At 42.2% G+C, this 25,650-nt stretch overlaps 1 protein-coding gene across 3 annotated transcripts in view; it reads right to left on the reverse strand.

Moving 5' to 3' along the window:
* Positions 1-25,650, reverse strand: part of PDE4B (phosphodiesterase 4B) — a 423,560-nt gene that overhangs the window by 37,169 nt on the left and 360,741 nt on the right. For all 3 annotated transcript variants that reach the window (XM_084871377.1, XM_084871378.1, XM_084871379.1), the window contains one exon: positions 4,907-5,019. In XM_084871377.1, the coding sequence (XP_084727503.1) occupies positions 4,907-5,019 (113 nt within the window). The remainder of the gene's footprint in view (positions 1-4,906; positions 5,020-25,650) is intronic.

Raw genomic sequence — 25,650 nt, forward strand, 5'->3', positions numbered from 1 at the left:
GGGGGATCAACATACTCAGGACGGAGGACCTATTGTGCCTTCTCTCTCTCTCTCTCTCTCTCTCTCAGCATGTCCATGCCCTTTCCTCTCCATTTCCCCCAGGTATGGTCACCTTTGTCTTTCTCCTAAGCTCCAAGGACCTTTCTTTTGCCTCTGTAACTCATTTCCTGAGCCCTTACAGCCCAATTGGCTCATTTCTTTCTATCTCTGTGACTTTCTAAAAACTTTCTCTGTAGATTTGAGTTCCTTGGCTCTGAATTCTTCCTCAACTAAACTCAAGAATTGAGGTTGCTGAACTGAGGTCTGGTCTAACCCCTCTGGTAGCATTTTGGTGCTGTTTCACCACTAACATAATCAGCCTATCATGACCACATTCCAATATCCCACCAGGTGGGTCCCAGGTGGTTCCAGATTGGAAGAATTGTGTGCCTTTATCCCTCCTACCCAAGAGCACAGACAATTAGTCAATTAGTTGCCTTTATGTTCAACGCTCCAGCAGTACCGCACTTGAGCAACTGAAAAATAAACCCACGTAGCCAGGAGGACTCATTTCCTCTGTAATGGTTTGTGTAGCGGACTTCATGATGCTTTCAGAAAAAAAAGAAACATCAGTCTACCATTCCTTTTATAGATTTTCTTAGCAAACATTTACTGATGTGTCAGATCCTGATGCTTCATTCTAAAGACAGTACTGATATTATTCAAGAATGCTCTTTTCAACAACAGAGCATCCATTTTCATGATAAGTCTCAAAGCTTTGTAATACCCATGAAATAGCCCCAGGGCAAAGCTAGTCTAGAAAGAAAAGGATTGTGGGGGGTTCCAGTTAGAACAATCTGCAGTTGTTTGAACAGAGGTCCTTAATGAATACCATAGCAAGTTCATCTTTCGTAAAACATCCATTCTGCTCGGTACCCATGACCCCTTTGACGTTTTTTCACCTGAAAATTTTAGGCAAGAGACTCTGTTTCCCAGTAAAAGCTACCCGCTTCCTCATCAGTCACAGCTACGCCTCAGTGGGATTGTTCTGTGTGGGTCCTTCCTCGGCCACTGTTGTTGCAACTCTGTACTTTTTTTCTGACTGCGACTGTCAGGAAGGAGACAGGAAATTCTAGTCACCCTCATAGCAGCTGCGCCATTCCTCCTATCCTCCTCCAATGACTTCAGCCGGCTTCGGTGACAGGAGGGCAGGAACTGAGCCACAGAGAAGGTCAGGAAGATAGGTCAGTGTTTATGCCTGTTGGGCTGGGGATCCTGCTGAGGCTATTTGGTTTCTTCCTTTCTATACTGTTTCTCTTTCCGTTCCTCTTTTTTTTTTTTTTTTTTTATAATGCAGAGCCAAAGCCAAAGCATCCTGTTTTCAAAACATCTGACTGTTTTGCCACTGAGGAACTCATGTTCTGATGCATTTCACTGAAGTATAAAACAATTCTTCTAATTCAGGAGGCGATAAAAGTTGAAACACCACCATTAATCAACAAATCTAAGGCAATCGGTCCTTAAAGAAAACAGCTCTCACACATCTAACTGAGCTTGGGCTGCTAGTAAAAGGTTCACTAGACACCCTCTTCATCTTGAGAAACAATGTCATTGCCTCATAAAACTCCTGCTTAATGTATTCTATCTTGTTGTGATTCTTGAGGGGAAATAACCCATGACAGTAACTTACCTGGCTGCATCTTTCTTTATAATTCTGGGATTCCATTTGGCCTGTGGCCAGCATGAAGGACTGAGGGAAATTTGGGCCAAGGAGTCTATGTTTTCATAAGTCACAGAAACAGTTTTTAATCTAACTCTTTGGGCTCTAACGCACACTTAGAGAAGCCAGTTATAATATTTGAGTCTCAGTTTTCTTCAAAATGTAAAAGGGTTAAGAAAGAAAAAAAAAACACCACACACAACCCTACCCAGATGAAGTAAATATGAAGGACTGCTTGTTTTTCCTCCACTAGACAGTCAGCTCCCTACCAGCTGCATACACCCGGGCCCCTATGTAACTCCCAAACACCCCCTGAGCAAAACACTGGCTCTCCCATCACCATTCTTCAATAAATTCCGAGATTGCAAACACAATTCTTAAGTTCAGAGGTCGCTTAGCTGATCAGAGCTAGGGACACATACATTTTTGCAAAGATAAAGTATATGTTGTTATTAAGTTGTCATTTATTGAACTTTTACTGCACACAAGGTGCTTTGTTGAGTGCTTTAGATACATTATCTCATTCACAGCAGCTCTGTGAAGTAGGTACCAAGTTTATCCCTGTTTTACAGATGAGAAAATTAAGTCATAGAGTTGTTAAGTTGGCCAAGGTCAAGTAACTAGCAAACTATAGAGATGGGATTTGAACCAGGATCTTTTGACACTGAAACTCAGGTTTTCCTTATACTGCCTCTACAGAACATCTTCACACTTACTTTCAAGTGTTTACCTCAGAGATTTGCAGTGGCTCCTTCGTTCGTTGAGAGTAAGTAAAGGATGACCAAATAAGACTATACAGTAATAAGAATGATGATGATGACTATAATTTTTAAATAGCAACTAGGATGAAATGCTCTAAAATTTTAACAACATATAAAACTGAATGTGAGATTTATTTTTACCACAGATCTGTAACTAGCATAGATCAATTATTATTATTTTTTTTGGTTACCACAAAACTATTTATTATATTAATTATATATATTATATTATATTATATTATATTATATTATATTATATTATTATTATATTATATATTGCTAAGAATTAAACTTTACCTGAGATAATTATCTAAGTAATCAGTACTTGGGGAGGTGGGGGAAAAGCTAAGTAAAAAGAGGGAGATCTTTTTAAAAATTCAAATTGATTTCAGCTGTCAGCTGGGCATTATTCATCCTCTGGATAAATGCTTTGCCCTTCAACCTTTCCACTGCAGAGTTAGAAAACAGGTGAGCCTGCATGCCTTCTACTTAAGCTAACTGCATCAGAATTACTAAGGTTTAGCCCTTTCTTTAGGGTTAGCTCTATTCAACTTTCATTGCTTCCTGCACACGACACCATAAAGGAGGAGCGGAAGCCTGAAGTGACTGGAATTCTTACCAGGGCCGGCAGTCTCTGGTCTCAGAGTCTTATTAACTATGACACTGAATATAAAAAAAATTAAATAAATTTGTACAACAATGTCTAATTTCAGCCCTCCAGACTCCAACCTCGTTTGAATCTAATACTAACACTCAAAATGAAAACATAATGGCAATTTGCAGTTTCTCAATGACCATTCTTCCCCTACCCCCCTGGAATGAATTACCTACTTCATCTTAGTGACTCCAGAAGAAAGTTCAGCATGTCCGCTGTGGTGCAAGCTGCTGAAAAAACTACCCTCAGGTATTGAATCTACGCCTTGCATGGGTATCAGTAATCACAACATACATCTGCGGATGCTTCAAGGTAGGTAAAGCGTGTGTGAAATGCTTATACATGGAGCACAGGGTGGTTTGGAGAAATTACGCAGTTAAGCCTTCCTCTTGGGGAAGCAGTTAAGACTTACAACAGCCTGGAAAAACCCAAAATGCAGCCTTCAAGGGAGAACTTCAGAGAAAAATCAATAAATAGTTAAACCTCAATCCTTTTTCTTTTTTTTGTTTTTGTTTTTTTTACTTCAATTTGAACTAAAATGTAAGAAAGGAGCTTATTTATTTATTTGCTCTTTCATTAACCAATAAACCAGGAGTGAGCGGAGTCTGCCCTCCCCTCCTGCAGGACCTCTGGAGGCAGGCTTCCTGGCTCAGATACTTGGGAGAGCCTTGGTGGGAAGAGGTGATCCTTTTAACCCCAGGAAACGGGGAGGAGGAAGCCACCTTTGCCAGTGTCTCTGGGGCTGGAAAGTGCATGCTGACAGGTATGGAGCAAAATCTCTTTCCAGCCCTAGAACCATAGGACAATGAGAAAATGCCTCTGAAAATGACTGGGGATTCTGAAAATGTATACTTGTGAGTGTACAGTGTTAAGGCTTTCCATATCTGTATATGTGTATCCACACACACGCACACACGTGTGCGCACACACACACTCTCCAAGAGAAAAATATAAGCAAAGAGCAACAACTTCCACTACAGTCTAATTCCAGGTGTTAACTAGACAAATGATACACTATAAAGTTCTTCAACATTAAGTTTTGTAGGAGGATTGTATATAAAACCATTTCTTTGCGATCGGGGTAAAACTTGATCTCAAATGATTCCACTTTAAAAAGCAGCAAACCTTTTAGAAAAAACAAAAAACTTTCTGCTTTTGAGACCAGGTATATTGTTTCTTTTTCTTTTCTTTTCTTTTTTCTTCCCCCCCCCCCACCCTTATCTTAACCATGCCAGCATCACAACATAACTGTTAGAAAATCCCAGAATGTCCTGAGAAGAATTTCCAAATTTATGAAACTTCAGGGCAAACCATTCTCTCCATTGATATCTGGAGGACAATATCATTTTCTTATTAAAACAACAACAACAACACACATGTCAAACACTGGATTGCAATGACACATGTTATGCATTTTTACCCTATAGATTCATTCAGAGTGTATCTTTCTGACGATTTTTTTTTAAGGCATTCACATCTGTCTAGAGATCCTTACTCGTTATTAGCACATCTCCACCTAAACATAGCAGCCGAACTCCATCAAGAAGAAAAAAGTTTGGTTTCTGGGGATCACAGCGCACTGAGGATCCTAAACTTTTCTGCAGCACCAAGACCCAAGCCAAGTGTGGCACCTGGAGACAGGATCCTCTGAGGCAGCTCAGCAAACCCACCCTCCGGGTCCTGTCCAGGCTGCACCTCTGCCACAGGCAGGCAGGCAGGCAGGCAGCGGCCAGGGGAGTCTGGAGCTCCCCGCCCAGCCCCACTTTATTGAATAAAACCTTCTTCCCTTACCTTGTTTGAAGCCATCTCGCTGACAGAGCGGTAGGTCTGGATGGTCTCTAGCTGGTCCAAGCACCAGTCCAGTTCCTCCAGCGTTTCCATCGCTAACTTTTGATAAGATTCTTCTGCAAACAAGCACACAGGCATGTAGTTAGGCTGGAGCGGCTGCAGGCTGTCCATAGCAGAGTCGCCGCCGCCGCCGCCGCTGCTGATCCCGGTGCTACTGAAGGTGGCTCCGAGCTCCTTCATTATTTGTGTGCCGACTCCTTCCTTCCAGCTCTCTCCACCCGGAGGACAAATCACCGCGGTGCTCTCTGCCCGGGATGGCCCCTGCCAAGTGTTCACGCCCCCTGCCTGGATGAGGTGTCTGTGATCTAGCAAGAAACTTCCTCTGAGGAAGAAGGCGGGGAGCTGTCTCTTATACGCGCATCAGCACACATGTGTCCCACACTCGGGGCAGAGGCAGGGCGCTTTCTCAGGCTCGGGCTGCCTTAGTCATCGAGGGGCTCTTCGGGGTGCGTGATGTCATTTCTGAGTGTTTGCCGGGGAGAGGAGAAATGAGGGAAGCCTTTGCTCCCTTTGCTGTTCTTCTAAGGAAAACAGACAGCCGGCCCTTGGAGGGGTGGGGGTGACTGACAGTGTCATCCGAAGAGGTCGCGGCCATTCATTCTGGGGAAAGTGTGTACGTGCTGGAGGAACTTCTAATTTGGCCAACCCTGTCCCGCACCCACCGGAGAGACGCGTGGTGGGCTGTCCCTCCCCTGTCCCGCACCTCTCCTCTAAGCAGAGGCGAAATGAGGTCTCCCTGATAAGACTTCAGTCTGAGGGAGACTGGAGTTTTATGTGAACAGGTTTATTGGCCTGGGAGTAGGGGCAGCTCTTGTTATACTAAACAAAGCTCAGACTTCTCTGCAAGGGCCAGGGTCACCGGGAAATTCTGAACCGGACTTTCAGGTGGAGCCCGAGGGGGAAGGCTGCCCCTGTGCGTTTTAATTGGGGGGGGGGGGGGGGGGGCTCTGACTTGTCGCTGGAGGAACCTAGGCTTTCTGGGAATGTCTCTCGGGGTCTATTAAAAAAAAATGCTGTTTTTAAGGTCGTATTTTTGCTGGATAATACAGCTTTTTTTTAAGTGTTTACAACATGTCATTCCATGTCCAAAAGTTTGTGAGTCTAAATTAATACTTAAGGTTACTGACTGGAGAACCCCATACTCGTGAACACTGAATGCATTTTGTAAATACCAGATGAGTGTGTGGTGCCACAGACAGTTATAAAATCAGACTTTCCTGTGTGCATGACTGAGTCCGAGGGGCATGCCAGCCATGAACTTTACCAACCTGTCCAAGTGCAAGCACTGATAAAAGTAAAAATCTTGTGTGGGATGCTCTGACGCAGGAAAGACTACACACATTCCTGTCAGATTTAAATACATTTTTCATATGTTCACAAAGAAAGTCTAGGGAGACCACATAGCTTTTTATTATTACTTGAATACGCTGGTGTGTGTAGCACTCACTCACTCTTAGAAGCAGAAAAGGGAATAAACAGAAGAGTGATTCCCAGTGATTGGGTTCCCTCGGTCACAGAGGCACATTTCAAAGAATAGGTGCTTTGTTTATTCCTCAAATATGCCTTCACTTCAGAACAAACAGGGGTTAAAACTCCATATCCTGTATGTTATACTTTAAAAAAACCCACAAAACCACTGGAGGTGACTTCCTCTATTTTTTTTATTTTCACACTCCTCAAAAATGTGCAGTCAAGAATTGAGGTGTTTTTAGCAAAACTCATTTCAGGCCAGCCTTTCTGCCTCCTCAATTTTGCAATGCTGGGGCAACACGAAGAATCTCCTCACTTACTCTCTAGTGTGTCCAAAAGACCTCCCCAGCTCTGCCTCCTCTGTTTCCTCCACAGAGTATCTCTTTCAAGGAAGCTTTTTCTGAAGTGACAGGACCCTCCCCTCCTCATTTCTGGTCTCTCATAAAATAAAAAGTCCAACCACTGCCTAACTACCCACAACCGGTGGTTCTCAGTGACTATGGTCAGCCATTCACCAGGATGGTGGGCAGTGAGGGACTCACTCAGAGCCTGCTGAATCAGCTGATGTGCAACATGACTCTAAGATGATATATCACATTTTTCTTTCACTAAGAGGAAAAAGGGGCTCTGGTTTGCACTCACACTGGACAAAGGAAACACAGTAATGATAGCAGTAGAAGCACTGAAGAATGAGGTGGACTCTTCAAAGATCCGACTGCTACCACAACAGAGTATTCATTGTCTATTACAGCGATGTTCAGCTGGTCTGATGCAAGAATTTTTAAAACATGCAATACCTGACTATGTAGTCAATGGCCTTGACCTTTTTCCCTTAGGTTGTCAAACTAAAAAATGATAACAGCCAACGCAATAGTCGCCCAGTGTGAATGAATCAAAATTATACCCTTTTTGTGTGTCAGATTGGCAATATATAATATATATATATATATATATATATATATAGTATATATATATATATACTATATATATATATATATTTGGTGTGATTATTTCAGTGTGCTGCAGAATTTTAGTAATTAGTTTACATGTGCCATAAGGTGAAAAAGGTTGAAAATCATTGGCCTATTACACAGAACAAGAATACATGTGCTCTTCGACCTGGCACAATACTGAGATATCAGTGACTGGCCAATAGATGTGACAGGAACTTATTCCACTGCTCTTTCTTATCCTGGTCAGCCACAATAATTTTTAAGTGAAAAAGATGACATTTTTACATTCATAAGAATTTGTTCCTTCCCAGATTCTTAATAGACAGTCAAGACTCTCCTCTTCCTGCTCCATTGTAGAGCTGTCTTATCACAGAAACTGAGATAGAAGGCACAGGTGTCAGAGTGGGCTAAGTATGGGAGCCTTAAACCCCTGCTGATTATGATTCAGCCTCAGGAAGGGTCCAGGGCAGCCCTCCACATTATAACTTCGTAGCACCAGCACCAGATTCCGAGCTCGGTGCCAGCGGTTACTCTCAAAAATGGAAACCAAAGTGCTCGCCCGCCCAAGCAGCCAGTAAGCACTTGGGCACCCAGAGGCTGGATGGAACAACTGTATCGCTGTGGAAAGAGCAGCTTCGGAGTGAGGCTCACACGTCGTGACTTTCTCTTCTACCAGTCACCATGTGATCCTGGATCTCAGCTTCCTACATCTTAAAACAAGGATTCAAATATTTACCTCGTAAGTTTATAAAGGTATAAAATGGGATAAAGTATATAAAGCATCTGGTATGGTAGCTAGTTCTTAGTAGGTAGTCCATACATAGGAGTATAATTATTAATGGCAATCCAAGTAACCCAAAGGCCTGGCATTTGTGGGGGTGGGGGAATGGAGAATCAGGAAGAAGGAAGAACTGCATATTTAACAAGGGTTTTCCCCCTTGGGATCACCTATGTCATCTGCAGGGTGCAGTGCAAAATGAAAATGCAGGCCCTTTGCTCAAGAAGCAGAAAAGAGTGCAGTTAAAGGTAGTAAAATATGAAGCTTTTTCCTTTCTTCTAGAGTTTCCCTCTCGACTTGTCACAGTGTTATTGTTTTTCTTAAGCTTCTCATTTAAAATAGATCTAGTCGAAACCGGTTTGGCTCAATGGATAGAGTGTCGTCTGCGTACTGAAAGGTCTCAGGTTTGATTACGGTCAAGGGCAGTACATTGGTTGTGGGCAAGTCCCCGGTAAGGGGTATGCAAGAGGCAGCTGGTCTATGTTACTCTCTCATTGATGTTTCTAGCTCTCTGTAAAAAATCAATAAAAATATATTTAAAAAAATAAAATAGATCTAGATTTACAGGACAGTTGCAAAGACAATACAAAAGAGTTCCACATATACCACATCTGGGTTTCCCTACTGTGAACATTTTACATTATTATGGCACATTTGTCACAATTAAATGAATGGGGGGAGTGTTTTCTTTACTCTTTAAATGTGTGCCCCAGGCATGGGGACACCATGAGGAGAGCACAGACTCTCATAGGACTCCAGAGGCCTGCATCATCTGACATAGGTACGTGCATAGCTCAGCAGTTGCTGGGGTGTGCCCACCTGCCAGCTCCACACTGATGTGCCATACCCCAGCTAGGGTCAGGCTCTGGGAAAGCCACTTCCTCATGGTGCCAATGTGCCAATCCACAGCAAATACATGGCGGCTAAAGGTACTACAGCCTCTGCACTGGGACATGCTAGATAACCTGGACCGGGGGGGTGGGGGGAGCAAGAAACTCACTCCCACCACAACAGGGCCATTGTCCACCATCTTATAGCCATGCCAACCCAGGGCATGGATGGATGCTGCCATGCCCCTCCTGAAACTTTGCAAAGCACACACATCTAACTCTTTGCATCTGCACCCAGGCTGCCACTGGGAACAGATGTCAGCTGTGGTCATGGGTGAGGGCAGGGAGAGGGATGCTGGGTAAGGCCCACATGGCCAGGGGTCAGGAAAATGGGTGCCTGAGAACATGTCCAGGGGAGGCAGGCAGGTGACAGGAGGTAGAACAACAGCATCAGAGCCAAGGTTCTAATGGCCCTGGAGTATACTGCATCGTCCTATCAGACTTCACTTAAAAAGAACAACACTTACAAATCTAAGATAAAATTATGAGTTTCAAGACAGCAACTATGAAACATTTAGGGGAGGGGAGGTGCTATGTGACTGCACAGGTTGTATGCCCTGTTTCCTGTCTTATAGAAATGTCTCTGAAAAGGAACAATGCTTCACACCACAGAAGCAAGTCTCAAGGGGATAAGAGCAGGTAATGGAACAGTGTATGGTCATGGGGTCAACCTTCTTTGTCAAAAATTTCCAGAGGGAAGAGGAAGAACCAACCTCCCTTCTATTCTTCCCTTCTTTCCCTCTTTTACTTCAACAAGAGTGGCAAAGGAAGATTTACTTCCTTCTGCAGATCTGGTAGGTATTGAATTCAGCCCTGAGAAACAGGAAGAGAGAATGGATGAATAATTATAATTAGTATTAATCTGGTAACAACACGTGGCATTCAAGTAGCTCTCTCAAAGGAACGCCAAGCACACTCCTCATTAATCCTTGCAACATGCGTGTGTGACGGGCGCTGAAGAGGTATGATCATCTTTAATTTACCATAAAGCACCAGCTCAGAAGTCGATGTTAAAGTATCAGAGCAAGATGCTTGGCAAGATTATATCTTGGTTGAAGAAACAGAGGAGTGCTGAAAATGCATGCCTTCCTAAAAATGCTGCATTTAAGGTAACATCTTACCCTTAGGTCTTTTCTATTTAAACTTGCGTAATTGCTTCCCTAAATGTTGTCATTTCTTACGTCTCAGGTTTCCTTTTCTGACCCACCTAACAGCCACTAGCACAGGGCGGCTGTGCAATCTTTACTCAGAAGACCTATAGGTTCTGGCCCTCCATCTTGCTTCAGTGGGTGACCTCAGGCAAGTTACCAGAGTTTGCTGAGATTAAATTCCTTTGAGAAAAATGAGGGGGAAATACCCTGTTCTTACAGGGAAGGTGGAATAGGAGAATGCACATGAAATTATACTTGACAAGATTAAATATTTTGCACAATTTGTGAATATTGCATTTCTTAATGGGCTGTAGGCATTACAGAAAATTGCAGAGAAGCAAAAGTTTGAAATGATACAAAATGTCACATTTTACCAAGCAGAGATCATCATTATTAACTCCTTTGCACATACCCTCTCATGTATATATGTGCATGTGTACCTATGTATGTACACAATCAAAATGAGATCATACCATACAAACTGTTGGGTAACATTCCTTTTTCAATGATCTCCCCTTTTTTATTTTAATAATTGTCTATTTCAGCTAATACTTAGACCATATCCTAATTTCCTCAGGTGTTGTGTTTTTTGTTTTTTGTTTTTTTTAATTTTTTTAATGCAAATCCAGTAGAAAAGTGTGTGTGTTAGCAGAGAGGTGCTGAGAAGGAGAGAACCAGAGAAGGGGGACAGACACGAAAAGGTAATGGGAAACCTCGGCCTGGTCACAAATAGCCCGGCTCATAGTGTGAAAACATGGAAACAGATTTCAGCAGTTATGAAGTCAGTGCCCCAGCTGGTAACAGACCTCAGGTGCCCTAAAAGTTTCCTTCCTCCCTCTTTGTGTGTGTGTGTGTGTACGTGTGTGTGTGTGATAATAACACTTAACGTAAGATTAGCACTTTTGACAAACTTTTAGATATATGACTCAGTATTAACTGAAAAACACTATACTCTGCAGATCTCTAGGATGTTTTACCTTGTACAATATATCTGAAGCTGTGTATCCTTTAATCAACACCTTCCCAATGCCCTTCCCCCACCCCCTGGTAACTACCCTCTTACTCTCAGCTTCTATGAGTTTGGCTATTTCAGATTCCTGACATATAAGGTCTTTCTAAATGCAATTTTAACATAGCTCTGCATATCATATTAGAAGCATATCTGTAAAGTTTCCCCTACTTTTTACTCAAAGACAGTGCACAGAAAAAAAAAACCATAAATAACCTTTTTTTTTTTTTTTTTTTTTTTTTTTTAAATCTGCCTCACATAATCAGACTCTCTTCCCACTAGAGAAGCTGGTAGCTATTCATGATGTTGTATGGTGGTTGAATCAATCAGAATAATTGCCATGGCAACCACAGGGATAAATCTCATAAACATAATGTCAGGCAAAAGACAGCAGATATTAGAGTACAAAAAAACAGGACTCAGCTAGAGAAAGTTCAAAAGAAGCAAAATGATCTATGCTATTAGAAATCAAGATAGTGTTAGCTTGGGGAGTTAGTGACTGGGAGGGGACATCGGGGGGCCTTCTATGAGGTTGATAATGATCTCGTTCTTGGTCTGGGTACTGGCTACATGGGTGTGCTCATTTTATGAAAAATTTCAGACTTCTGTTTGTGATTTGTGCACTTTTCTCTGTCTGATTTTCCCTGTACACTTTCTACAGAGAGTCCCATCTAGGGAAAGCCCAGCATAAAGGGCCAGGCTTCTAAAAACACATTTCCTTTCTGTTGTTGAACGATAGCAATGGGTATCAACAGAGTTTGAGTAAATTTCACACAGCTGAAAACCAACCCCCAACAGACACTGGTTTTGATATTGCATAGACCAGAACGCTCTTAGTAACTGAAGTTACTAAGTGGAACATGTTGGAGTCTGATCCAGATGTTTATGAATCCTGGTTTTGCTTTGTTATAGCTGTGTGACCTTAGTAAGTAGCCTGAATGTGCCTCCATTCCTTTACCTGTAAAACTGGCCGTGAGAATTCAGTGAATCAAAGCACACCAAGCATTTGGCACAGTGCCTGGTCCTTGTCAGGAACTTTTTTGGCCACTGAAATCTCTCTGGCTCTGGTTACTTTCCTGAGGTGCCACCTATTTGTTAACTGAGTTGAGTGGCCTCTTGCTCTTGTGCTAGGGAGGAGAGCACATGGCCATGACATTAAGGTGTCTCTCCCACCACATGATTTCATGTAAGAAATTGCCTCTTGGTTGGCGTTTGTTGGTGTCCCCTTCTAAAATATAGACCTGGCCTGCTACATCATTCTGCTTTCACCAAATCCTGCCTGACACACCAAATCACTGGACCTTCAGATGTAGAGAATTGTACAAGAAAGCTATTGTTCATTCATTCATTCATTCCACAGAACACATTGAGTGTCTCCTATGTGCCAAGCCTGCTGATGGATGCCAGGTTACAGCAATGACAGGACACCTCAGGAATTGTATGGTCCATTGCACTATGAAGCTGGGCGCCTTACCTGCTCCCTCCCCTCTACTGTTCCCCACCCCAAGAGTCTCTGTGAAGTTAGAAAATTGTGTCCTCTGTTGGCTGGCAGCTTGGGAAGAAAGCACGAGAAGTGTTGCATGAGCTAAATTTCAGCTCCCATCAGCTGGCTGAGTACCTTTGATCAGGACCCAAATGACACAGTGGCCTATGCAATAGCCTGGTGGCACATGAGTGGGGGGCAAGCTAGCATGAAGCTACCCCCGCATGATGACGGGGGAGTACTCCATAAAAGCAGGGCACTGAACAGGGATCACAGCAAAATCTGCACCTTTCACCTCAAAACAAACTCGATACTGTGAGGAAAACACCTCAACAAGACCTTTCCCAGCTCTTCATTTGTGAACACAATTAAATAAATGAAATGACATGAAATAACCCTCCATAAAATAACCAAAAATTTTAATTTGGTAGATAATTATGACCTTGAAATACCAGTTTTGTTTTCATAGACAAAATCTTCTAAAGCAATGGCTCCACGGGGAAAATAATAATAAAGGAGTCGTTGATGGGGAAAACTAAAAAACCATTCTTCTGATGCTTGGATGTGACAAGTGTGTGTTAGCTGGATCTCTACATTCAGCCTGTGACTCTTGCTTTATCCACAAGCTTCCAGCCCTGTAGATGTCCTCACTAGACTCTACTGGTGGTAAAGTTAGTGTGCTTGTTTCATTCCTTCGTTCCTCCTCACAGTGCAATAAGTATTTGTTAAAATGTAAAACAGTTTTACACATATGAAGATCACTCTCCTTGTTAGATTGGGGCTTTTACCCTATTTATTTAGTGGTCTTGGTCATCATATTGTTAGTACAACTTTTCTTTTCATTCTAAGTTATTAAGTCCAAAGATATATTTCATTTTGATGAAATGCACCTGTGTTACAGTGCAACATTTCAAAAAGCATGTTGTTGATACCTTAAGTCAGGGGTCCTCAAACTTTTTAAAGTGGGGACCAGATCACGGTCTCTCAGAGAGCTGGAGGGCCGGACTATATGAACTACTAATCCCTAATGTAACACCTCGGCTGCGCTCACTGCCCAAAAAACCTGGCAGGCAGGATCAGACTCCTCTGCAGGCTGCATGTGGCCCGCGGGCCATAGTTTGAAGACCCCTGCCTTAGGTTAAACATTCTTAGAACCAATCACAGGAACTAGATAATACACACACTACATAACACAATTCTTCTAAAGGCAGTTTGTAAGATCTACCTGGCCTTTCTTAGGCAGAACTTTGTTAATGTGCCTTTATAAATATGGAACTTTGCAATTGCATATGAAAGGGATTTCATGCTGGGTGGATTCACAGAAGAGGTTCACTGTCCTTAAGGGAAATAACAGTGAAAAGTAGGTCATTGTGATGCTGATACTCCTCTAAGACAACAACAACAACCATAAAAACAAACAAACAAACAAAAAACAAACAAACAAAAAAAAAACCTAAACAAACACACACACACAAAAACCCAAAAATCCAAAAACACAAAAAAAAGAAACTTCAATCACAACCAGCATTTATATTTATAATTTGACAGTTTACCAAGCACTTTCACTTCCAGATCTAATTTTTTCCTTGAAAAAGAAACCTCATGAGATAGAAATTATTATTATTATGACACACATTTTCCATTATGCGTGTGAAAAAATTGAAACTTGGAGATATATTTATTTAATAATTTACTCAAAGTCATCTGATGAGATGCGGGGGGGGGGGGGGGGGGGGGGAGAGAAACAAGAAGGAGGAGGAGGAGGATGACCAGGTAGCTGGTGAGGAAGAAGAGGAGGGAGAGAAGGAGTAGGAAGAAGACGAGGAGGAGGGAGAAGAGGAGGAGGAAGGAAGGAGCTGAGGGGAAGGGGGAAGGAGCTGAGGGGAATTGGGAAGGGAAGGAGAGGAAAGATGGAAAGGGAGAAGAGAAAAGGGAGGGAGAAGGAAGGGAGGAAGGAAGTGGGGAGAAGGAAACCCAAGTTCTCTGAATATCATGGCCATTTTTGTTAAGCCATGGGGCCTGTTAGAAAAAAATAGCCCAAGTTTCTCTTTCTTTCACCCAGACAGGCTTCTGCAAGCATAAGTATGTCTCTGATGTGTCAACTTCATGCTCTCTTTCCTTTTGCTCTACCTCCTACTTTTTCAATGTTTTTACCCTTAATAAAACCTGTTCTTCAAAAGGTCTCTGACTTTGGCATTTATTTACTAATGAGCATCTGTACTCAATGCAGTTAACATCTACCACCAAAGTGAAAGAGTGCTCAAGGAACTTAATTATCCACCTGTGTTGGTATTAATCAGCAGAAACAGGGGACCAAATAGCTGAGAAGTGGGAATGAATAGAATTTAAGGAAGGCCTACCTTAGAGAGTTATATTTGAAGGAGTAAGAGTTAGTTATAGCCCCAGCCAGTTTGGCTCAGTGGATAGAGTGTCAGACCGAAGGGTCTTAGGTTTGATTCTGGTCAAGGGCATATATTGTACTTTAATTGCAGGTTTGATTCCTGGGCCTGGCTGGAGCATGTATGGGAGGCAACCAATCAATTGTGTCTCTCTCACAGGAATATTTCTTTCTCCCCCCCTCCCTTCCATTCTCTAAAAATCAATGGAAAAAATATTCTCTGGTAAAAACTAACTAACAACAATAAAAAACAGAATTAGGTATAAGAGGGAGGGAAGCGTTCTAGGCCAGAGGAACGTAAGGGTGTGCTCAATGACAGAGTGTGAAGTCCATGTGGTGGGAACACAGAAAGACTGATATAAAAAGTCAGATCAGCTCATACACAGTCATGCAAGGTCATGAAGAAAACCTTGGACTTCTGGAAACAATAAGAAAACTTTTTGAAGCCTTATCAAAGGAGTAGCCAAGCCCAATTTGCATTTTAAAAAGATCATTCCAGCCAAAACCGGTTTGGCTCAATGGATAGAGCCTTCCGCCTGCCCAAGGTACATGCCCCTGACTGGAATTGAACCTTCAGTCCGCAGGCAGAAGGCTCTATCCATTTAGTAATATATAGTATATATAGAGAGAGCAATAATTAGTAATATATATAATTAGTAATAATTAGTAATATATATAGCAATAATTAGTATATATATAGAGAACAATATATAGCAATATATAGAGAGCAATAATTTACTGGACCTTTTTCATGTTGTCTGGTCATCACATGTGCCTTGACTTGGGAGACCAAATTCTAACTATCACATTGCATAGTGAGCATGAAGTCCAAGCAGAACAGTTGTTGGATGATCTAAGTAGCTGCTTTTCTCAAGCCTGAGATATTCAGCTCCACCATTGAGGTAGACTGCAGTAGTCTCTGCTTAAACATTTCTATTTGCCTTCCCAACTTTGTTTACCCGATCGAAATATTCATCTTTTAGGACTCAGCCTAGAGTCATCTCCCCCACAAAGCTTTCTAAATATAATAAAGTTGGATTAAGCTCCTTTTCTCTGAGTTCCCACAATACTACATGTGGGTATTTGTTTTCAACTGACCATATTTCATTGAAATTATTTTCTTCACCGATTTGATGGTAACCTCTTTGAGATCAGGGAACATATCTTTTTGGCTGGTCTTTTATGCAGCACAATATCTATTACCTAGTAGGAGTAAAAAAAAATAGTGTTTGAACTGCTGATATGCCCAACATATCAATAAGTGAGATACTGATTACCAAAAAGGAAAACAACCTTTGTTACTGAATAGTATTGGGTAAAATGATGTTGGAGATGCTTGTTGCTGGTTCTTTTTTTTTTTTTTTTTTAGTAGTCTCCAAACAAACTTCCTTCTTTTTGCTGATTTATTTAATGCTACCACAATTAATGAGCTCTATATTTCATTTTCACTCATATCTTTAAAATATATATATATTTTATTGATATTTTACAGAGAGGAGGAAGGGAGAGAGATAGAGAGCTAGAAACGTCGATGAGAGAGAAACATCTACCAGCTGTCTCTTGTACACCCCCTACCGGGGATGTGCCCGCAACCAATGTACATGCCCTTGACCGGAATCGAACCTGGGACCTTTCAGTCTGCAGACCAATTCACTCATATCTTGATTAGATCTCTAGGCTTACTAGTTTTAATATAGGAGACATTCTGTCTATTCAGTGGATATCTGCAAAATCACATGCAGACTTTGTCATGTGTTTCTTCTTCAAATTGTATTCACTTTACTGCAGGTCTCTGTGCACTATTAGAATCCCAAATAGATTTTGACAGTTGCCATATGAAAGATACAAGTAAAATTCAGAGATAGCACAGATGGATAAAGGAAAGGGAAATCAATATCTAGGACTGTTATTTGCAGGAAAAGTCAGGAGTTAAGAAGTAATGAGGTTTCAAACTGGGTTGTTATCAGAGAGAATGGAAGATTTATTTGTATCTTAAATTTATCTTGTAGAATAAAAGTTATCAAAGGAATTTCAAGAATCAGTGGAGAGTAGAAGCAAAGGTATTTGCCATTGGGAGTGAAGGCAGTAGGTGGAGGGAAGAAGGCTTAAAATTTTCCCAGTTTCCAGAAACAGTATCAGCTGAAATCTCCCTTGCCTATAGAAATGTGCCTCCACCTGGTGCTCTCCTGGGTGATGTCTCAGATCACATAGGACTTTGGGCACTTCACCAAGTGAGAATGGGGTTGTGTTTGACAGTCAAGTGTTGAAGAGAACAGAAAGCCTGCTACATACAGTCTTTTCCTCTTGACAAAACACTTTAAAGTTTGCTCATTTTCTTGTGCAAACAAAGCCAGGAAAGTTATCTCCATTTTCACAAATGACATCATTGGGTCTTATCAAGATGCGGGCACCTGTTTTAGAAATCTGAAATTCTTCATTGTTCATTATGGTAGTTACTGGCTACTGTGAGGCCACTGAGCACTTAAAATGTGACACTCTAATGTGAGATGGGCTGTAGGTGTAACATACACACAGCATTTCCAAGACTTTGTAGGAAAAAATGATATAAAATGTCTCCATAAAATTTTATATTTGATTACATGTTGAAATGATAATATTTTGGATATATTGAGTTAAGTAAAACACATTATTAAAACAAATTTTACCTGTTTCTTTTTATGTGTTTTCTAGAAAATTTAAAATTACCTGTGGGGCTTGCATTATATTTCTACTGGACAGCCCTGCTCCAGATCATAAGGCTATAGCAAGGCCTTGAACACTCCAAAGTCAACATTCACTCCTACACAAATGCTCAGTTGAAAAGATGTGGTAACAACAATAACGATTGCAGTTAATATTTATTGAGTACCAGTTATAGTTTCCAAGCACTTTACACACATGAATTAATTAAATCTTCATCATAATTTCATGACCTGAGTATTATTTTATATGTAATAGATCATTTTCTTGTACAGATGAGAAAAGAAAAATTAGGTAGCTTTCTCAGGGTCACAGACTTAGTGGAGCCAGAATTCAGACTTAGACAGTCTGCCTTCAGTGCCATTGGGAATGTCTTAGTGGCTGCCTTTGTTGGGTAAGTCCCAAGGAGACATTTGTATTGGCTTCACTTGACTTTTGACTTACCATAAGTCAGGCAGTACAAGAGAGACTCTGGATGTTACCTCATTTAATCTTTGAAACAACCTCATTAAAGTTATTATTCTTATTTTATAGGTGAGCAAATGGAGACTCAGAATGCTTATACAACCTGCCCAAAGTCACACTAGGAGGTACATGCTGGAACTCGGTTTCTAATCCATCCTGAATCCAAAGTTGACACTCCAACATTGCACCAGTCTATGAAAGAGCTGCACCTGGATCTCCTGAGGCTGAGTCCCAGGCTAAACCCAAATCCACTGAAGCAGTTCCTTTGGAGTGGGTTCTGAGAACTTGTTCTTTGTAGAATTGCTCCACGTGACCTCCACCTCAGCCAGGTTTTGAGGATAACTACCCTACCTGAGTCTTTTATGTTCTCTTCCCTCTTCCCCCTCCCCGCCCCAGTCCTGCCTCTTCAGATTCCTGGGAATTAATACAAACTTTAAAAATAAGGAAAGGAAGAAAGGAAGAAAGGAAGATAGAAAGAAAGAAAGAAAGAAAGAAAGAAAGAAAGAAAGAAAGAAAGAAAGAAAGAAAGAAAAAGAATTTCTTTCAGGCAGTCTTCTGTAGGGCTGGCCATTCATTCAGCAGAATCCCTGCTTCTTTCAAATCTTATCATCATCTACCCTAGAATGAGGGCTGCAGTGGTTTAATTAACCAGAGATAATCATAGATTTCAGAAGACATCCTTAAAAACATCTAAGCAGTTCATGGTTTCTGAAATGAGAGGGGTGGAGTTTTAGGGAGAGTGGAAGTTAGGGGTTGGAGGAAGGAACATAGCAAGAGACTCAGGCTCTCAGGGTGATTTATGGGGTTCTGGATGACTCAGTAAGAACCACTGGATGTGAATGAAGGCATAGAACTAGAAAAACCGAGTGACTCTGTTTGGGGTGGGGCTGTGTTTGTGTGTGTGTGTGTGTGTGTGTGTGTGTGTGTGTGTGTGTGAGGAAGGTTAACAGTATGCTTTTTTTGCAGCCTTGTTTGCAGGTAGACAGGCAGTTGCTTTATGCAGCAGATTCAGAACTTCCAACAAGCATACAACAAAGTATGAAATTAGGCCCAGGTTTCATGGCAACCCAGCTAGACACAGTAGCAAACAAGAATGGTTTGAAATTCGGAGAAAGAAGCCAGCACTGTGTGTGTCACAGCCGGCCCAGCTTCCTTTGGCCAATTTCTCCTGATTTAGCGGTACTTCCGTTCCTGCCCTAATTTCCCCTGGTTTGTAAACTACGTCACTTGACTGAACTCAGCTCCAGACTTTAGAAAAACAAAATTTTGTATTCCGGCAATGGTTTACTTGGCATTCCTACTTCTGCAGAATTTAACTTAACTCTGATTTTCCCTCTTGCCTTTGAAAGATGGTGGCTATCAGTTGCGCTGACTCCTCTATTTCTCCCTTCCTAATGTAGTGCCTAAGGCAGTATAATGCAGTGTCTGTCTAAAAGTGATTAAAGATTTCAGTGTTTGCTTTAGACCAATATTTACCAGTGAAATCCCGCCAACATAAATGTGCAGGCGAGGTAGAAAATGTTGGCTTAAATCAATCTCTTCCTGAATACCACATACACACAAGGCCTGTAAATGTTGTGCATGTCATTTCAGAGACCCAGGCCTCTTGAGGCCAGCCTCACACACATATATCAATTTAACACCAATTCAGAACAGCCTTAAAACTGGAATAATTAAATAATAGATTCCAATAGTAATATTTTAAAAGTGGTTTTCTTTATTACCTGAGGTTGCTGTTGTTTTGGTGGTTCTTCTGGCACTTAGACACAATGCCATGAATCTAGTTTAAAAAATTCCTCTGAATTATGAGGAGTGGTATTATTCCAAAATAGTACTAAACAAACAAATACTGAAAAATTAAAAATGGGTTCTATTACAAAGCTTATTGCAGAAACATACAGCAGATGTTTTGCGATTGTCAGTCTTGTTGAGTGATGGCTTTCACTTAGCAAACATTTACTCAGTTGAATTCATTCACTGATTGAATTTCTTGAATGGATGAATTACTGCTACACTTTGAATGAATTTCAAGTAGTTGTAGCTTGGAATAGAAATGATTTTTTTTTTTTTCTGAAATGGGATAGCACAGGCAGCCAGCAGACGGAAGGCCCCAGCTGGCACCTGGCAGCCCCAACCCAGGAGCAGAACTGGAGAGGGTGGAGATGAGTGAGTTTCACGTGGCCACGGCTCAGGACCAAGCCCTTGGTGAAGACTTTGAATTGCAGTTCCCACACTGCACTTCCTCCTAGGTAGAAAGGGCTAGGTCTGAGACGTGAAAGAGGTAATGACTCATTTACAAAGAAAAGGCCACTGAGATTGCTAATGGCAAGCCCTGAACAGTGCCTGGGAAACAGCAGGCACTTAACTAGTGCTTGCCTTATGAACAGGGAAACTAAAATGCAATAGCCTACTATGATTTGTGGGGGAGGTGTTAAGTATGGAATGTTTCAATCAAGAGATGGGGGCAAGAACAGTTTCTATGTCTAGTGGTGTTCCTTTCTCTAACTCCAAATGCTCAAGAACCTATGCACCACCACCTGATGGGCCATGGAAAGAATGGATGAGAAGAATAATGTTAATCATAGCAACCATTGAGAGAGTCCACGTGGACAAAATACCTCTAATCTTCAAAACATCCTTGTGAGGTAGACTTCAGTACTATCTATCGCCAATGTATAGCTAGATGACAGAACAGGTAGGAAAGGAAATAGATAAATGGTCTGGGAAAGTGGCCTGGGTGTTTGGGCTTAATGGCAGGACCCACTGTTTGGGGTGGCTCCAAAGAAGCAAAAGACACAGTTGTTGCTATCCTCAAGTAACATGTAGTTCCGGAGGGGAGCAGCAATATACAGACAGAATGAAGATGGATGGCCAGGGCACACTGTGGGCTCTGGGTTAAGTCATCAGCGAAGGACTGAGAGCAGCAAAGGAGTACGTGGGCTTTGAACAGAGCAAGTGCTTAATAAATGTTGGTGCCAGTGCAGTGAACTTAATTGGATTAAAAACCAGGGAAAGGTAATCATAGGAGGAAACACATGGAGTCCAAAATGAAATGCAAAGCAGGTAAGTCTTACTGAACAGAGAGTGTTGAAGAAAAGTGGCTAGAGGCTCAGGGTGGGTCCAGATTATGAAGTGAAGTGGAAAACTTTGGTAGAAAGGGCTAGGGATAGTAAGAAGCTATGGGAGGTTCATGAACAGGAGAGAGATCTGAAGAAAAAGGGAATTTAGGACAATTAGGCCAGCAGGAATATGTAAGTTGGCATTTGATGGGAAGTAGCTAGAGTTAGGGACCCCAGGAGACCTTACTTAAGGACCTAAGTTGAAAACAATGCAGGCTACAATAGGTGGTTACAACAGGATGGAAGAAAAGAGTTAAGTGCTAAGTACCAGTTATGTTGGAAGGAAAAATTATATCTTCATAAGGGATGGTATATGGAAGACTATGGAGAGGAAGTTATCCAATATTGTCACCAAGGTTTCTAGCTCTGGAGAGGGACATACGAGGAGAAGCAATGTTGGGTATGAGAGAACTTGTGGAGGAAGGGAGTGAGCTGAATTTGCTATAATTTGGTTATGAAGATTTGGGGCAGATCTCTGGTAAGTGGACAAAGCTCCTGGCCTGGATGCTATAGGACTGCAGGCTGGGGATAGTGAGGACACACTACAGAGCCATGACTCTCCTGGATGGGTGTCTGTCTCCTAATTGGCTTCTGGAGAAAGGTCAATAACAAATTCAAGATCCCCTCAGTTAATCTCACCAATTCCTTTCTCTCCTTCACTCCCTCCTCCCCATTTCCTCAGTCTGCAGTTGCCACATAGCCAAAGCACAGCTAGGAGTGATATATGTACACTGTATGTGTTGGATGATTTCCAGCTCTCCGGGGCACAAGCCTAATACAAGAGATTTTGCTCTCCTTAGCGCCTGCAAGGAACCAGGCCAAATCTTCCACCGTGGAAAGGACCTTAGAGACCAGGCGTGTTTAATCCACTTCTTGGTTGAAGAAACTGAAGCCAGGAGTAGAGAACTGACATCTCCAGCCTCCTCATAACAGCAGAGACGAATTTTAAATTAGTGTAGAACCCATTGTTGCCATTAACCTGGACCTCATCTCTGAATGGCAATATTTAAAGTAACATCAACGAAAATGATATTTATGGAATATATAACAGGTCAGTCCCTATGTTAGGCACAGGGGATACTGAGAAGGGTAAACATAGCAGTCATTACTATCATTGAGGCACTTACAGAAGAACTGTTTTGAGAATAGGAGTACTTGCTCCTTGGGTAGAGGTGATTGGGAAAGTTTCCAAGAGGAAGTTATGCCTTGGCAGGTTTTTAAAGGATGAATAAGAGCTTGCTTGGCAGGAGATTTAAAAAAAAAAAAAGGAGGTGAATGCAATCTAAGCAAGGAGAACAGTATGTATCAAAGTAAAGAGCAGTTGGCGTTACTACTAGAGTTCAATAGTTTTATGGCAGGCTAGAAGAGGAATAGCAGGCAGAGCATTGTTAGGAATTTTAAAGGTGTGTATAGGGGGGGGGGGGGGGGAGAGGAGGCGTGATGGAAAACAAGGCAGAGATATCTACAAGGTCCCTGAGTTCAACAGAACTATAGTCAGCATCAGAAAAATATGGAGTGCTACAGAAAAAAAAAAAAAAAAAAAGGGTCGGTAGTAATAATTTCAGACTTCTGGGCCATATAGTCTGTGTTGATATTCAATGCTGCCATTTTAAAGCATAAAAGCAGCCACAGACAATACATACCAGTAAACAAATGCATGTGGCTAAGTTCCAATAAAACTTCATTTTTGCAAAAACAAGTGGCCAGCCCCTGGGCCATATTTGCTAATTGCTGTGACAGAGCTATCTGGAGGTCCTGACATCACTCTTAACATGGGTGGGAGACAGACTAAGGGTCCCTCAAGAGATCGCCACCCTAATTCTTGCAACCTGTAAATGTGTCAGATGGCAAAGGAGCATTAAGGTAGCAGATGGGAGTGAGGTTGCTAATGATCTAAGCTTAAAATAAGGAGATTATTTTGGATTATCTGGTGGGCTCAATGTACAAGAGTCCTTGCATGTGGAAGAGGGAGGCAGACAAATCGGTGTCAGAGTGATGCAAAGTGAGGAAGATTCTGCGGGCCATTTTGGGTCTTGGCTATGGAAGAGGGCCAGGAGCCAAAGAATGCGGGCAGCCTCAAGAAGCTGGAAAAGGCAAGGAAATGGACCCCTCCCCCCCCCCCGCCCCGAAACTCCAGAAAGGAGCACAGCCTTGCCAAAACCTTGATGTGTGTTGTATTAAGCCACAAAGTTTGTGTCATTTGTGTCAAAGTGAATACAATATGCAAGTGAGCTAACTCTTCTAACTGTTATGGAGAAATCCAACCTGAGTCTCCAGGGTTAAGAACTGGGGTTTAAAGTCCATCCCAGTGCTTCGTTAGATGAAAGGGTCGGTTTGGAAAAGCTGGATTTGGACTTGGGGGGGATTAGGCAACACTTGCAGGGAGTGTCTACGATAAAGAGCTGCTTTGGGACTGAGAAGGCTTTATGGTTCCCCGCTGGAGTGTAAGAGGAATTGAAACAAAATCTCCCTTTAGTTGTATTTCTCCAGGGGCTCTCAGACTTACACACGCGGGGATTTGTACCTCAGGAAAAAGAACCTTTGTGAGCGAGGGGGAAAATGAAAGTCCCAGAGCAGGTCCCTGAGTGCGGTGCGCAGAGTGGGGAAGTGGGCTGTCAGAAATCAGCCCCTGGCTTTCATTCCGCTGGCACCTGGCCCCTCCCCTCCCCTCCCCACCCCCCACCTCCCCCAGCAGTGCCACTGTGCCATTGATGGCAGAGGGAATACAGGCTGCTGCTTTAAAAGTGTGTTGTGAGGCAAATGAGAGGACGGTGCTGGTGACATCTGACAAAGGTGGAAACAGTCCAGAGACGGGCTTGGGCAGGCCTGGCAGGCATGTGCTGTTAGGGGTCACTGCAGAGACCGCAGCTGCAGGGCGTTCGCTGAGGTAGGTCAGCTGAGGTCAAGGACCGTTGCCCAAGAGTTCTCTCAAACTTCCTGTCATGGCTGGGGGCAGAGGCCCCGGGTTCTAACCTCCCTTCCATGCTGTAAACATCATGAAAGCAAAGACCTGCAGCAGCTAATGCGGTGCCTTCTATTCCATAAGCAGCTGTTACTGCACTCTGGCTAGCTAATTATTAAGTGAAATCAAGGAGATAGCAAAGGCAGATCTTGTCATAACGACGACAATTCTCATAACAAACCCGGAAAGTATATTTCAATTTACAAGAGACTCTAAAATACATCGTCTCAAATTATCCTCTTCAGGATGTTATGCTTGAGCACTGTTATTAGCAAACCCATTTTGCTGATAAAGAGAATGAGTTTGACACACAACTGAGGGGCTGGTTGAACACTCCACAGCTAGTAGCTGGAAAAGCTGAGGCCTTTGACCCGCTTTCAGTTTTCTAGATTGAAGCTCAGGTGCATCCACAAATGCCCCAACTCCCTCGCTCCTCTTTCTCTGTCCCTTCTAGAAACATTATCTATCGTGGCTCAGACAACAACGTAGGAGGTCCCAAGGATACAAAATGAACCAAGACAAGGTTCTGGACCTGAAGAAGATCATAGATAACCGGAGAAGCAGACCTGTCAATGTGCAAATTGCGATAAAACCTAATACTAAGACAATTATTGAGCCTCTATGTGCCAGGCATTGTACCAAAGACTTCACACAATATTAATGTTTAACACGTCAGGTATTAACTTCCCCGTTTTAAGGAAAAGAAAATGCAGATTTAGAGTCATTAAGTATCTCATAAGTTGCAGCCAGAATCCTCATTCTCTCTGGACTGCCAATCACACACCCTTAGTCTCTATACTGTACTAACCTATATAATAAAGATGTAATATGCAAATGGTCATTATGCCATGAAGCGTAATGACTGGATCAGCAGGAGGGTGGGGCAGCAAGCTATAAGCAGGCGGCAGAGAGCTACTGGAGGACAGCAGTGAGCTACTGGCGAGCTACTGGCACATGGATTCGTGCACAGGGCTACTAGTCTTAACATAAGCACTCACAGAAAGCTCTAAGCAGAGCAGCAGGAAGATCAGGGAAAGATGGACAGACTGCCCCAGGGAATGAAAGGAGGCTGTCCCTAGGCAGTGAGGCATTTTGCATATGTTTTTAGCGCCGAGAAATAAACCAGGTCATTTAAAGATGATCTTTAAGCATAGCCCCTGATTTTAAAAACTGAATATGAGAAGAGAGTATCCCAGAAATGGATTTCACTTAAAACTATTTTTTTTTTTTTTCTGAGTAACTACTAGGTGCAAAGCATTGTCCAGGGGATTCCATAAAGAATCAGATTCAAGCCTAAATCTTAAGGAGA

The sequence above is a fragment of the Pipistrellus hanaki genome (assembly GCF_964339955.1).
Source record: "Pipistrellus hanaki genome assembly, chromosome: 2".
Taxonomy (NCBI): domain Eukaryota; kingdom Metazoa; phylum Chordata; class Mammalia; order Chiroptera; family Vespertilionidae; genus Pipistrellus; species Pipistrellus hanaki.